This window comes from Corticium candelabrum, chromosome 16, assembly GCF_963422355.1.
Source record: "Corticium candelabrum chromosome 16, ooCorCand1.1, whole genome shotgun sequence".
In the NCBI taxonomy this organism is placed as follows: domain Eukaryota; kingdom Metazoa; phylum Porifera; class Homoscleromorpha; order Homosclerophorida; family Plakinidae; genus Corticium; species Corticium candelabrum.
In genome coordinates, this window is record NC_085100.1 from 4135448 (window position 1) to 4151088 (window position 15641).

The 15641-nt window shown below is 41.4% G+C and overlaps 2 protein-coding genes across 2 annotated transcripts; both read right to left on the bottom strand.

Moving 5' to 3' along the window:
• Window positions 1-1824: 1824 nt before the first annotated feature.
• Window positions 1825-6291, bottom strand: LOC134192269 (oxidoreductase HTATIP2-like). Its single transcript, XM_062660991.1, has 6 exons — window positions 6150-6291; window positions 5419-5521; window positions 2762-2883; window positions 2550-2693; window positions 2373-2475; window positions 1825-2308 (listed from the first exon to the last, which is right to left on the bottom strand). Exons 1-6 carry the CDS (start codon window positions 6228-6230, stop codon window positions 1971-1973), a joined length of 891 nt encoding a protein of 296 aa, XP_062516975.1. The 5' UTR covers window positions 6231-6291; the 3' UTR covers window positions 1825-1970.
• Window positions 6292-7292: 1001 nt separating this feature from the next.
• Window positions 7293-11324, bottom strand: LOC134192134 (uncharacterized). The gene is made up of 6 exons (XM_062660827.1): window positions 11190-11324; window positions 10476-10578; window positions 8185-8306; window positions 7972-8115; window positions 7813-7915; window positions 7293-7745 (listed from the first exon to the last, which is right to left on the bottom strand). Exons 1-6 carry the CDS (start codon window positions 11277-11279, stop codon window positions 7414-7416), a joined length of 894 nt encoding a protein of 297 aa, XP_062516811.1. The 5' UTR covers window positions 11280-11324; the 3' UTR covers window positions 7293-7413.
• Window positions 11325-15641: the final 4317 nt, after the last annotated feature.

A 15641-nucleotide genomic window follows, 5' to 3' on the forward strand; every position in this document is an offset into this window, starting at 1 on the left:
ACCTCAAGCCAGCACGATCATAAATTTGGTCTAATTCTTGGACGACTACGGTAGAAGTACAGCGACCAATATGTTGTGGTATCGCCATACCGTCAAGAGTGGTGCGGAGCCTAACAAGTTTGGTGTTCCGGGAGCAGCTCTGCTACCATCTACCAACGTGGGAGATAGTGCCAATCCTACCGGAGCTCAAATTCGAGCACTAGACTTTGCCAATACACTCAGAAATCTCAAGTACAACATGAGATTCCGCAGTAGGCAGGAGATCACGACGGACGCAAAATCGGTCACCATGTTCCTACCCTTGAATGCCGTTTTGGGATCCCATCGGATCATCGACACGGTTATGATGGGAGTGAAGTACACCTACATCATAGAAAGAAGTTCACCCGACAACTATATCCCTACAGCTGCCGCTGCCGCTGCAGGTAAATTCAAAATTGAGCATTTGTTCGTATGGATGCCCAAGGTTCGACCGTCGCTCTCCGGACGGACGCAATCGGAGGCTTTGTTGGTGGCAGGCGCACAGCATAGTCTCTACTTTGAGAAAGTTAGAGTGTACAGAAATCAGTTTGGAGCCGCCAAATTGAACCCCACTTACATTTTTAGGTATGTCATCGACCCATTTCAATATTGGAGGAGGGTGGAGGGCGCAATACCAACAGTCGTCGTCGTAGTGGATGGTGGTCCTACAATGAGAACACCGGATAACCTCTCGAGGTTCGCGGTAAGTTCCGATGCCGTACCACCAATCGTCTTGTTTGCACGTACACAGCATCCTATATCTATAGGTTAGATTTTCTCATCACAACCATCCTCTTCTTCGTTTCATTTTGTACTTTTTGATATAGCGGGCGTTTGGTGCCCTCTATAGCGGTCTACATAGCGGATGCAACCAGACATCCCTCGTACACGTATTCCAATTCTCACACCCCCTTAAATTTTCCACCACACTCACATTTTTAGGTATGGGATCGATCCATTCCAATTTTGGAGGAGGATGGAGGGCGCAATACCGACACTCATCTTTATATCTATACGTTCATTTCTTTCATGTGTCTAATAGGTGTTTGCGTCTCGGGCACCGAGTGGGGATGCGCGCCTTCGACGAGGGAAGATACTAGACAGACAAATGTAATTCATACCTTAAACTCACGGACGAGAGCGAAATAGATGGGTATAATCACAAAAATAGTTATTTGTATTGGAGAGATCCAAATGAAATACTTAGACCACAAAATTAAGCATTTGTATTGGAGAGATCCAAGTGGTCCAAAGAGGGCACTTTAAATACTACTGTTATCACCATTCTAGGCTAAGCATTGTAGATGTGCAATAGTTTTGTGTGTATTAACATCTGTCATATGCTTCACATATCACATTTATATCTATAATATTCAATTAACGCTAGAGTGGCCTAACACAGTCAATCCTACCCTGGTCTAGACATGTTTCCATACTTTAACCGTTTCTAATATTATCAGATAGCAATCCATAGCAGATGACATATACAGTAAATAGTCGAAGAGAACGCTACATGACCACGTCTACTAGCGCGCGTTAGGCCGTACCGCTTTAAATTTGAGTCATGTAAACTTTACAGATTAAGTACTACAGTACTGTCACATTACGAGTCCATTCGCAGCAATTTGAATTCATTTTTAAATCGTTCGATATAAGTGGTCATTCATTCTAAATTATTAATATTTGATTTATTGAATGCAAGAGATTTTCTAGACCAAGACAAACTATGTCTATACATTTAGACAAACCTCAATTAGACCATATTTTTATACTGCCGGTGCACTGCTGCTTTCTATACATAAACCCGTTGCGAAATAGAAGAAAGCGTGATAAATCGATGAAATAGGTGTCACTAACAAGTACACTTCAAATGGCGTAAACAACCATGAGCTAAAGTGTAGTTACTCCATCTAGGTAGTCTTCAGTCTAACCCGTTCATTCGTCAAAATCTAAACCGCTTTTGGTTCCTCATTGTCGCTAGGTTTTGGCTCAATTTCTAATTCCGTCGCTTGCTCAGTGGTGATTGCGTCGTCCTTCGCTGTTCTATCTGCATCTTGACCCTCGCTGCTCTCGCCTGTACCATCGCCTTCTGTTGCTGCAGCTGGGACCGATGGGTTGTCTGCAGCATTCACCTCAGACTGTTTTGACTGTCGCACAAAATCCCTAATGGCTGCATTGTTATATCGAGAAACTGGAGGAAAGGCAGTTGTTTTGAATGCCCATTGTACAGCCTCTGTTGTCATACCACAAGCTACATCTCCAAGAGCCATAGGCGTAGCAAATATCTCTGCAACATAATAAACATGTTACGAGAAGCTGATACAAATTTCGAAAATAGAAAATATACTGACTCAAAAACTTTTCTGCTAATCGAGCATCAGCCCCTCTGTCTAATAAACCAGGTCGCCAGATAGATGTTCTCTCAAAGCCAATAGCCTCAACCTCATTTTCAGCCTACAAGCGTCAATAATGAATGCATTGTTACATACATGCATGGTTATATATAAACTCAATGTGACTCAACTTACCTGACCCTTGGTTTTCGTGTAGAGAAACCAACTGTTTGCGTTTGCTCCTACAGATGAGACCAAGCTTACATGACGAACTCCTGCCGCTTTGGCAATCTCGGCACAACGCACAACCAAGTGCAAGTCGATGCGTCTAAAATTCTCCTTCATAAAGTATTAAGCGCAAAAGCTGCAATTTCATTTATCTCTACATCTTACAGATGTGCACTTACAGCTGTGTTGCCAGGCTGACGTGAAGCTACGCTACGAGTTGTTCCCAGCGCGCAAAAAAAGACGTCTTTGTCTTCAAAATGTGATTTGTTATTCTCCAACGTAAATGTCTCCAAGTCAAAATCTATAGAGAATTAATTCGTGCATCAATATAAGAAGTGTTGCAATGACCTAAGTGCAAAATCCGTATGTGCCCAGGATTGATCCAAGCTTTGCTCTGGGAGGTCAAACTTCGTCTTGGAAGACAGGAATTACTCACTTAAGTGTGGTTATTGGATATTTTTAAAACGCTCTGGTGGAGCCTAGAGTGAAGAAGTTATAATTAGATGGTGGAGTGAATGCAGTTGTGGCAAGTCTTGGAGGTAGGTCTCTATCTATGCAGGTGAGACAATGTCTGGTTAAAGATTATGGATAGCAAACTGTTTCCAGATTTGGTGTATGGTTGTCATTTTTGGGGTACAGGGAGATTATCTCTAACTAGGATGGTCAACACGACATACGAAAAAGGCATTCGACGCGGACTATAGGGATGAATCAACGAGACTTAGTACGAGAAAGGCTAATCAGTGATTCATTCCGGGAAGCAGCAATGAAGGCAAGATCCAAGATGTTTAACAGAGGCCGTTTCAGTCAACTAACGAACCAGTTTCGCGGGACTGGCGTGTGCTAGAAATACGAAAATATTAGTGTAGTCGGTAGCTTTAGTGTGTGTTGTGTATTTTGTGTTTGCGTATTCCGTCTTTGTGTACCTCATTATTAATATTAACAATATTAGACAAACATCTGTGAGAGGGCTCAGCAAGCTGCTCCTATATGTAACAACAGCTCTTCAACAGCTCTTCTTGGACTTTCGTTGAAAGTTTCACAATACCTATTATCCCGTAAAAGCCTCAAAGGATACTAAGCATAATTAATATATTATACATTATTATATTACAAAAAATCAGTATAATTTTATTCTTCTTCATGTCTGCACCGTCGATTACTATATAGTAACACTGTACCTCTTCGTGCAGTGAAATACTCTAAGTACAATAAAATATGCTAGAGGTGCCCAACTGTAAATTTCTTTTCTCGTGTTGTATAATATCCATATCCCAACAAAGCATATTCAAGTCCACCATCTAGCCAATATCAAACCTAACTAACTCTCTTGTCCCCGATTATTCTGCTATTATATTGCCATAAAAGTGTGACAATAATTCATGTAATAGTTTGGCAACAGCCTGACACCTGGTTATAGGCAGTCTTTCAGAGAACAATTTCAAGCAAGTATTGGTAATTCCCAAGCTGTGTTCCCTAACTCTTCACAACCAACAAACAGAATACGCCACATGATCTGACTTGGTCATCATGTTTGAAATTCTAATCCATTTCTCCAGCAATAGCTGCAACACCCGTCCTGCGGCTAAGGCATTGACAGATGTCTGAATTGAATTTCTCTCAGAAATGTCTGTACAAAATCAAGTTGGAAAACATATAGCCCCTTGCTTGAAGCATGCAAGGTCGCTTTTTGCTCTCGTCCTGCACTGTGCATGTTCGTCAGTAAAGTCGTGTCCGTACACACATATCGCATCATGACGTTCAATTCTCAATGGACCTACAGTCAAAACTTTGATCGCCATGTTGGTCTATGATTTATGATTTGCCCACAGAAACATCTACATGGAATTATTGTGAAATAGAAATATTGCAGTACCAACCACAGGCCCACGCAGAGTAGTCCGTGTGAGACATGGCTATATAAGGCGAGTCATGAGTTGTGTAATGCCCTACACCTTCCTTTGCATGAGAAGCAACAATAAATTGAGTATCGCTTCGTTGCGTATGCTGGCATTGGTGTGAAGCTGTTTCGCTAGAGTGGAATACGGGACCTGCTAGAGTTGATGTTGCGTACTAATACAGTTGAATAGTCAAGTACGTGCAAGTCTAGTATAACATCTGACAAAAGATTAGTCAGTAAAATGTTCGGACATTGACATTCACCAATTATTGAAATCAGCAATCATTGAAATATATTGTCCAATGGATTTTATCAATCGCGCGCTACAATTAACTGAAGTTTAGACTAAACAGTGCAACACGCATGCTCGCTTCAAGTGCACTTGAGTGACGACGTAACGTAACGTATTACCCCGACTAGAAGAGTAGGGGCTCTTATTAGAACACTTGCTACTATGTGCCTTAGTACGGTGTGGTTAGGGAATAGGATAGAAGTAACGGAATTCCCTGAAGGATTGCAGACGGAAAAGACATCACTGATAGCCTTATTTCTGATTCTGATTTGGTTCCTTCTTCCACAAATAAATTTCCAGTGACAACTATTCTGTGCATCAGTTAGAAATGCTGTAAACTTTCATCAGAACTGTAGCTATCAGTGATGTTTTCCTTAGTCTATGATCCTCCAGGGGATGACTTCCACCCTATTCCTTAACCACACTGTACAAAGGCTAGCACATACTGGTAGTACCAAATGTTCTAATAAGAGTCCCTGCCCTTCGAGGCGGGGTAATACGGTATGCAACAGCATGACTGTCTTCAAACAGAAGACTCATTGCTGTACGATACGTTAAGACATTGTCAGCACGAATACAACTTTCGTGATTATGCAGTCGAACACCATGCATCAGCACGTTTCTAAGTGTTTACTACTTCTTACCTACTATCACTTGTTTTAGCTTCCTCATTTGAGCGTCCGTAATTTGGAAAGTTTCAGGAATAGTAGCCTCTCTTCTGCCCAACGAAATGACTTCAGAGAAAGCCTGCAAAAATTACGTAAACCTACTACATGACATTGATTCACAACTTCGTACAATAAAGTTACGTGTATACAGAAGCTCATTGCTCTAAAGTCTCTTCAGACAAAAGAAGGACATATAACGTACTTATTTCGTACGTAATAATACCGAAAGTGCAAAAGACGTTTACACGTGCCTTGCAGTCGTTCACTGACGTTTACAAATACATGCAGATGTAGACATTCTATTGATAAAAACAATATTCCTACCAATTCCAACTAAGAGGACAAACTGAATGTACTGCACCACTATGAGTAACGTTCCTTCTAGTTCTCGAAAGACTGAGCACGCACTTCCAATTTGTCTGTGATATGTTGGCACGCTTCTTGCCTTAGCCATCTCCATTAATGTGAAAGCCCATCACTTACTTGTTGAAAAGAGACGTGGTTACCGTGCGCTAGTGAATGAATGAATGAATGATATATTTCTGTCGCACCTAGTTATCCTTACTTAGCGCGCGCTAAGCAAATCACTAGCTGCCGACGCCCCTCTCTAGTATGCCACAACTACGGTTAGTACCGTACATGATGTAGATGTTTATGTTCTATTACTACTTTTGCATGCAGTCTAAGATAAGTAAACAATTACGTACAGGTGAAGAAACGAGTTCTCCTAGAAGAAACCTTCCAAGTGCGCCAGTCCCTCCAACAACAACAGCTCGTAGAGTTGCCATAGCGTCTATGAAGTCCGAAACCGTCTCGTGCGCAGAACAGACTGTGAGACAAGTTAACCAATGACAGGTCTAACGCGCGCAAGGATTATAGACACTCCCCACCAATGCCGTTCCCCGTATGTTGTTCTGAAGCAGGGTGCCAACTGGCGCAATGGTGCCACAGGGGGCACCAGAGGTTGGTCTTGGGCACCAAGCAAGCAAAGAGCGGTGATTCCGTGAACACAAGGCATCACTAGCTAATGTCAATCATGTGTCTGTGTGCCTACCTGTCTGGCATGCATGCATGCAATGCATGTATGCCCTAGCTAGCAGAACTTCCCCCTCGATGAATCTCGATATCCCTGTGCATCCACTTCATGGCCTATCGTCATATACGGAGTTACGGCTGAACGGGAAGACGAAGCAGCATTAGGACGATGCCAGACAAATGCATTTCAACTCGGGAACACATACCCTAGATAAACAGGGGTCGACTCTATTATTTACAACATTCAAAGGACAGGTATTCGAAAGAAAGACGCGTCTTTATCGCGCCCCGATCTGCTGGAACATCCAACAACTATACTCAATGCCGATAGTACTACAACAACCGGCAGAAGACTGCACCAGTTCGATCTCAGCATGAGTAGTTGAACACCAAAATGGCGACTTCCTGCATTGTGACGTCACGTGAAAACGCTCTATATACATACCTATGTTAACTGCATGTCATATAAAATTGTAGATACAGAGTGATGCTAGACAATTGAATTATTATATCTAGAGCTGTAACTAGATGTATAGTAGTCTTACAGCTTAGAGTGGGCTTCGGACTCTAATAGAGCTGTTCGTTTTCATCCTTCTAAAAATCCCGTATATGTACAGTACACACCATACCTGACTGTCGTTCTCGATGTGCTGGAGACATTCCTTTGCATTTCAAAAGTAATATCTAAAGCTCCAGTCCCCATGCCATGCATGCTCCTTGCTACATGCCGCCACCACAATACCCTCTATTTAGAAGCATGCGGAAATAATTAGTATTCAGAGAACGTTAGTTAGCGTACAGCTACGATACGAGAATTGTAATTCAGCTTGGCATTAACCTAATCAGCACACATCCATCCTAACTATTTCAACACAAGCAGCAGACAACTCAACATGCACATTCAATAGTCACGGTTTCCAACTCAAAAAAAGACGTTCATTCTTCTTGTTTGTCGTCATTTTCACTTGCCGCGACGCCACAACTGCCTTGATCACAATCTGGTTGCTGACCGGTTGGCTGCTTTCCCATTTGCTCATCTGCAGCTTGTTTCTCTCCCGTTTCATTACCTCCTGCTGCGGCCACTGGAACATCTGAATTGTCTTTGCTCTTGGCTTCAGCTTCTTTGGCCTGTCTCATAATCTCCAAAATATCGCGGACTTCGTGTCGAGAAACTGGCGGAAATTCGGTTTTCCCTAATGCCCACTGCTCTGATTCAAATCTTATAGTCAGTCCTAGGTCTCCAACAAAAATTGTCTTCATGAAGATTTCTGCAAGAACAAATGTCACGTGCTCAATCGTATTAATTAAGATAGCTAACAAACCACGATTACTGACTCAAAAGTTTTTCAACGAATGTTGCATTCGGGCCTTTGTTCACAAGCGATGGTTTCCATATGGATGTTCTTTCAAAGCCTAGCGCCTCCACAGCATCGTCAGCCTAAATGCTATCGCTATAGTCAGTTGCTCACAAAATACAAATAATCACAAAGTCACCTCGCCCTTGACCTTCATCATGTCAAACATACTGGTTGAGTTTGCTCCCGAAAAGGACAACATGCTCACGTGGCGAACTCCTGCAGCTTTAGCAATCTCAGCACAACGGACAACCAAATGCACGTGAACGTGTTTGAAGTTATCCTTTACAAAGTAATATACAAAGCCTGCCACTCCAACGTTAATTAAATTATATCAAGTGTGTGCGGTTACTATTGCCCTGCCAGGCAGTCGTTTAGAGTCGTTCCATGTGCGTGAAAGTGCCACAAAAAGAACATCTTTGCCCTCGAAATACGATTTGCAGTTCTCGACTGTAAGTTTCTCCAAATCAAAATCTAAAAACAAACACCTACGTATCAACAACAAACCATGCTGAATATAGATATAATATAGATATAATAATATAGATATAATAATATAGATATAATAATATAGATGTAATAATATAGATATAATAATATAGATATAATAATATAGATATAATAATATAGATGTAATAATATAGATATAATAATATAGATATAATAATATAGATGTAATAATATAGATATAATAGTATAGATATAATAATATAGATATAATAATATAGATGTAATAATATAGATGTAATAATATAGATATAATAATATAGATATAATATTAACATAGATATAATAATATAGATATAATATAGATATAATAATATAGATATAATAATATAGATATAATAATATAGATATAATAATATAGATATAATAATATAGATATAATAATATAGATATAATAATATAGATATAATAATATAGATATAATAATATAGATATAATATTAACATAGATATAATAATATAGATATAATATAGATATAATAATATAGATATAATAATATAGATATAATAATATAGATATAATAATATAGATATAATAATATAGATATAATAATATAGATGTAATAATATAGATATAATAATATAGATATAATAATATAGATATAATAATATAGATATAATAATATAGATGTAATAATATAGATATAATAATATAGATATAATAATATAGATGTAATAATATAGATATAATAATATAGATATAATAATATAGATATAATAATATAGATATAATAATATAGATATAATAATATAGATATAATAATATAGATATAATAATATAGATATAATAATATAGATATAATAATATAGATATAATAATATAGATATAGATAGTACACACAGTAACCAAAAGCGGATCCAGACCCCTTTTGGCTCAAGCCACTCACTTCCACGCTTAGTGATCAACATAATAGCCTTCAAAACTATATCACAGACGAAACAGCGTGTTTTTTGGGACTAAGGAAACATCCGCCTGACGTACGAGGAAAGCCGATAGCGTACTTTATGTATCCCAGCAAACGGATTTTAGCAGGACGTAGAGTTAAGATCTGATGGGCAATATAACTAATTAATTTTTCAGGTATAACGATAACTAATTTCTGACGTAGATAGTTAGAGCAATGCCCAGTCGTCAGTTCATTTTCCGGAAATTCATGGATACTCGTACAGTATCATCAAATAGTATAACGTAAGTACACACCATAGTCCTAATCGAGTCTCTAGAACCAAGACGACTCTCGTGCTAAAGCCCTTTACGCCTCTAAAAAAAAGAAGGCGTGCATTTATTATCATTGGCATTGATCAAAAGCTTGTATCATGAGACGCCTTGAATTAATTAATATTGTAAGTAAAAAATTAGTGTTTGCAAGTGAGAAAAACGTTATAGGAAGCTCTCTGTTGTCTCAAACATTCCAACACAAGACGTGTGAAGCATTCGTAACATTCTGATAGAACAACCATTTTCCCTTCTTTGGGCAAAGGGCCATTGCAACAGAATGGTCTCATCTCTGCATGTAGACTTCCTGCAAGGGATTGGCATTTGCTTACTTTCCTAAAAATGTTGCGACTTCACTCACAAGTACAAACTAGTGTCATCGCGTCATTGCCGTTCTCAATTATACTAAATTAACAGACAGTGTCACATCCACGTGCACGGTCATCTTGCAAAGCATCATCGCAACTATAACTATAAAACTGATCGTCCGCATCATAATGCTGCAAGTAAGATAAACAATGAAGCTATTAACGTTGGTCGATAAACGAATGCGTCAATCAATGTCTATAGTGTCTGATCTGTGCTGTATCAGCGGTTAGCGTTACGAAAATTCAACTATAGAGTATATTCGTCACCAAGCATGTAAGTCTTCAAGTTGCGGATCAATCTTGCACATGTATTGAACACAAACTCAACGCGTGCCCACGTAGTTCATTGTACTAACCAAACAGCATACTTGGACGCCATGCACAGGTAGGGAGCAGACTGTCAGTACAAACGCATGTCGTCGAGGTAGAGTTAATGCTGCGTCAAACGTTGAACATGGACATGAACATGCACGACTACTCTAGTCGTTACTGTGGTAGCTTGCATGCTAGCGAGTACAATCAGATCCTAGACACTTTACTGAGTTCTTCTTACCAATAATCTCTTGTTTCAGTTTTTTCAAGTCAGACTCTGTAGCATTGAAGCTTTCAGGAAGAGTAGTTTCTTTTCTGCACAACGATAACACTTCGGTGTAAGCCTGAAGAAAAACCATGCAACACACATCACAACTTCGTACATAAATAATGCATTTGTCTATTTATCTTCTCCAACTACGTCATCATCATAGGCGTCGGAGGTGGTCCGAATGGCCTGTCATGGCTGGACCATGGCGTACAAGTTTCGTCCGGAAGTAAAAGGGGGAGGGATGGCTGCGCTGAATGTAGAATTTCGGCTGCACGCATGGTTTCGCTGCAATCGAAGTAGTCGGTCCGATTCAGTACCTAACTCAAACCCCGACATCTACTACCGATAACCCGGATATGCGTCACTCGTCAGTTATCATTCTCAAGTCCAAGCAAAGTATCATTTCAAATTTCGATCAAACAGTCTAGGCATCCAACGAGGCAGACAGTCACAGCGAGTTCAATGTCCGCTCGTGATTTGATAAACGCGCGCTAGGCCCCGCTTCAGAATGTCATACGGGGAACGGCAGGGGCGGGGAGAAACTAGCTCTCCGATGGCATTCCTCATTCTTTCCGACCAGTTAGCAATCCTACACTACATACTGTGTGTCTACTTGCAAACCGTAGGCTAGTTAATTAATTAAAACATGCGAACAAGCACTACACACGAACACTAGAAACCCACAGGAGAGCAAACGAGTTCACCAAGAATAAACCTTCCAATCCCTCCAGTTCCTCCCACAACAACAGCTCGTAAACCACTTGCGCTAGCCATTTCGTAGAGAGACTGCAAGAGCACGCAGAACGCTAGATCCGGTTAACGTGCGCTAAACAAACGCGCGCAATGTTACATGGAAGAGGTAGAAAGCTAGCGCGGCGCTACCTGGGCGGTCTTACTATTCAGCCAATTTATTGGCCACTAGTCACCTTTCAAGCCCCGTATTTCACCACGTGCCCACTGTACGTGAGTGCAACATCCAGATACCCTCTCGTGTTCGTGAGTCTCTATACTCTAGACTTTCTTGCTTTCCCGTGGTGGAAGCAACGCTTACCCGCGTTTGCTTGGCGCAAATCAGCCGAATTAATTAATTGGTGAGGCATTCGATGGATTCGTTCGACCATGCCTAGTTGATGAACTAGCTAGGCGTTGCCACATTTCGTAACTCCTCTGATTTTGCTTGATATCGGGTTAAGCAGGATACGCGAAAGTCGTACTATCTTGCACGTGTACCGTAGGTGACTGCTTTGCAGGTAGAAGTAGGAAGTGTGAACATCAGTCGCTGTCAGAATCCTACAGATATACTGGTAAAGTTAGAGTAAGGTGTACTCAGAGTAAGGTTTATTAGCACCAGTTGGAGGTTTAGTTACCGTTACGCTTTGACTGCATTGCTAGATAGAAGCCAAATTCGTCTGTGGGCGTTCCTTTAACACACGCTAGCTTTCTACATCACACAGAGTTGTGATCGTTACTCACCGAAAACGGCGGGATAACTTAGGATGTCTTACAATACAGCATTCTATAACGACTCGTCTTGTCTCACACAGACAACGAAGAACAAAGGTCGTGGAACCACGAAAAAACGGAACATTCTAGATCGATAAACCACTGAGACAGCGTAACATTGTGAAGTCCACATGTAAACATACATTCACTAAAGCAGCTCATAACAGTCATTATGTAGAGTACATCCAGACATACAGCAGCACAGAAACAAAGCAAACAACGTCTAGAAAAGACCAAATTCGCTTATAGGCGTGCCTTTAACGCACGCTAGCTTTCTACGTAATTTGTCACGTAGTTCCGAAAATTAGTGATATCTACGACGTTATCATATTTTACAGCGACAGCCCCGAATATATAGGAAAGCCGAAAGCAATGAGACTGGTCACGACGCCAGCTACTAGTTGTCTAGAGATGTTGTGTGCGCAAGACAGTGCGTATTTTTGTATTAATTTCCATGCAGTAATAGCCACCATATTCGTGTACGAAGTACTTTGTCTGGCAAAGTCTCATGGCGCTGCCGGTTCATACGTCAATTTGTACCAGGTAATCGGTTCTGTCGAGAACCCTAGATAGTCAACTTCGAATTCAATGAGAAATCCGTTTAATGAAACTAGACATGCTCAGATAACTATATATATATATATATATATATATATATATATATATATATATATATATATATATATATATATATATGATAACTTCCTAGATTACTCCTAATTTCACTGCTCAATGTGAGATCAATGAATATCAGATGGTTGACGTTGTAGTGTGATACTTTTTATTGCGTAATGCACGTTACCTAGTAAAGCACGCTATTCATTGGGTTCTTTATATAAAAGTAGACACACATAATCAGTTACTTTTAGCTTACGCCCACTCGGCTGTTGTGTTGCGCCAAGCGCCACCTTACATTTGGTGACAGGAGTAAAAGTGTTAAGTCTAGACTCTCCGCAAGCGTTTGATGGTTCGGGCAGATTACGTTTGGACATCTTTGAAAACATATATGAAGAAAAGAAAAAGGCGTCGGATCTTGCCTTGAAACTTGAAGAACCATGCAGCGTTTGAAAACTATCGACGACTGACAGACGAGGAGAAGACAACCTAGTCAACAACTGAAGCCCCGCTTTATATCATAAAACGAGAGTTCCGGTTCAGGAGGAGCCGATCGAATGCAAGCGGTGAGAAACAGCGTAAATGAGCAGAAGGTAAGGAACAGATTGAAGCGTTTGCTCGTGAGATAACTCTATAGATTGGTTGACTTATACGCAATTGGCTTATCCGAGTCCAACGACGTAGAGACACTTGCGCGAGACTCACTACTAGAGGGTTTGCCACCTAACTTTCAACTGCACGTAAAACCAGTATGAAAAATTGCTACGTGAACTTACAGATGTGGTGACCACTTACAGTTGGCGGGAATCGGAAAACAATCGCGCAATCATCCATCACATCCACCGGTAAGTCATGTTTTAGAACCGGAAACGCAGTCATCTGGGGAAGTCGGCGAAATTCAATCATTTCACGAGCCTAAAAATATCTTCCAATCAGTGAGCAGCCGTCAGCAATCGCCATGGCAACCAGGAAGATATAAGTCGCGATTGTAAACGAAACTCAAGATGTTTCTGTTAGATTTCTGGAAGTCCCGAACACATTGTCCGCACATTCGAGATTGCCATTGTTGTCTAAAACCTCCGCCAGGAATTGTACAGCTCCAAGCCCAGCGTCAAATCGAGTAGACCAGGCAAAAGAAGGGCGTGTTTCAAATCTTACAACCGCTAGACACGGACTCATTCGGTAAGGGCTACAATTTGCGATCGAAACTAAGCATTCTTAGTCGATACAGGAGCTGATATTTGCCTGCTACCGTACAGCGTTGTGGAGGCCAATAATTTACCGGTAGGTAAGACGTTGTATGGTCCGGCAACAAGTAATGGTCGATGGATCTGCTCTCCTATGTGAGGGCATGACTGATGAGTTAACACTAACAATCGGTCCGTGTAATGTTTCAAATTCATTCTACGTAGTCAGAGGACTTGAATACGGTATCTTGACGATGAACATACTGCATGGCACAACTAAATGTTTAAATTTACAACATTTAAAACAGTTGGGCGGCTGCTAGTTCGGTTTGTCTGATAAAATTCGGTCGAGTTTACTCACCAAACAGAATGGTAATTTTACCAGGAAAAGAACTGACAATATGGGGAAGAATTCATTCGAACGCTCCAACTACGTGGACAGGTGTACTGGATGAACTAACTGAACGGTCTGGTTGACCAGTGACCAATCGTCGGTGAGCAATCATTAGCGTCCCAACTTTGCGAAGATGAGAAAGGATTTGAGACAAGCGACTAGAACAGAATGTTCTAAAGACTTTAGAAGATACTTGTAGCTCAACGTGGCTGAATGCCTCGAGTGTCCAACTTGTACACGGTGTTGCAAACAAAACTAATTTTTTGTCATGTTTTGCAGCTGCACGAATGGCAGAAAATCAGAAGAAACAGCAGGCTTTACAAGATATTTCTACCTCAACGTGACTGCATGCTTAGAACTCGAAAGGTCCTACGAAAGAGATTTCGTGTTTTGCAGCTGCACGAAAGAATCAGCTGAACTGGCGGTAAGTACGCGGACGGCAGAAACGCATGCATAGCAAAGCTGTATAGAAGTGGCGAATGCATGCAAAACTTCACCTGGTAGATCACTGTCAGCTCCGTTGGCCGTTGATTGGGCCGATGCTGGGCATTGCCTAGTTGTCGCACCTATGAGTGACAGCTGTAGTAGCCGGGCTGACGTCGAGGTCTTTGGTGTACCGGTCAGTCTGGCGGGTGCTGACCTCGGCGAACCTCTTAGTCCTGCCAGTGCACGTCGCTGGCAGTCGATTGATGATGGTGCGACAGTGACGTGTGAGAAACACAGCGCGATATCTATACAGTTGAAAGTACCGTGCAATCTACGTGTACCAGTGTACTTGCGCGCGTGCAGATGCATGATGTATCTGAAAGCATAGCACTTTCAGAGTGTTTGACATGAAATAGTGGTACGTATACATGTTGTAATGCGTGTATGTCTTTGGATCACGGTGAGTCACCTAAATCCAAACGGCGACGTCTTGATCGTGAACGCCAACGACGTCGTCGTGCGAGCGAGAGTGAACTCGAAAGATCTAATCGTCTAGATTGCAATGCCAAGAATCAGAGTCGTCGTCGTTCGCGAGAAAGTGGCATTCAGTCGCACACGACGAAAGCGCGCAAAGTAGAAACTGTTGACGATCGTCAACTCCGTTTGAAGCTTCAAACATTGGCACTGCATGTCGCCAATAGCCGGGCTCGTGAGAGTGAGGAGAAACGCTCCACTAGGCTGGAAGCGGTTGCTAGACAGGTCGCTAAAAGACGAGCTCGTGAAACTGACGACGAGCGCGCTGTCAGGCTTCAAAAGGTGTCTGCGTTTTTTTAGTGCTGCTAAGCGAGCTCTTGAAACTGACGAGGAGCGTGCAGTCAGGCTTCAAGAGATGGCTACATGTGATTCCGATAGACGAAGTCGTGAAACTGACGAGGAGCGCACTCTCAGGCTACGAGCGATTTCTTCACATGTTTCTGATAGACGAGCTCGTGAAACCGACGAAGAGCGTGC

Bases quoted from the DNA above. Each gene is read 5' to 3' on its own strand.
- LOC134192269 (XM_062660991.1), bottom strand. From the start codon at position 6,230: ATGGCAACTCTACGAGCTGTTGTTGTTGGAGGGACTGGCGCACTTGGA. The intron at 2,694-2,761 runs GTAAGTGCACAT...TACTTTATGAAG, and splicing joins GTCAGCCTGGCAACACAGCT to GAGAATTTTAGACGCATCGA. The intron at 2,309-2,372 runs GTCAGTATATTT...ATTATGTTGCAG, and splicing joins ATTAGCAGAAAAGTTTTTGA to AGATATTTGCTACGCCTATG.
- LOC134192134 (XM_062660827.1), bottom strand. From the start codon at position 11,279: ATGGCTAGCGCAAGTGGTTTACGAGCTGTTGTTGTGGGAGGAACTGGA. The intron at 10,579-11,189 runs GTGGGTTTCTAG...GTTTTTCTTCAG, and splicing joins GTGAACTCGTTTGCTCTCCT to GCTTACACCGAAGTGTTATC. The intron at 7,746-7,812 runs GTCAGTAATCGT...TTGTTCTTGCAG, and splicing joins ATTCGTTGAAAAACTTTTGA to AAATCTTCATGAAGACAATT.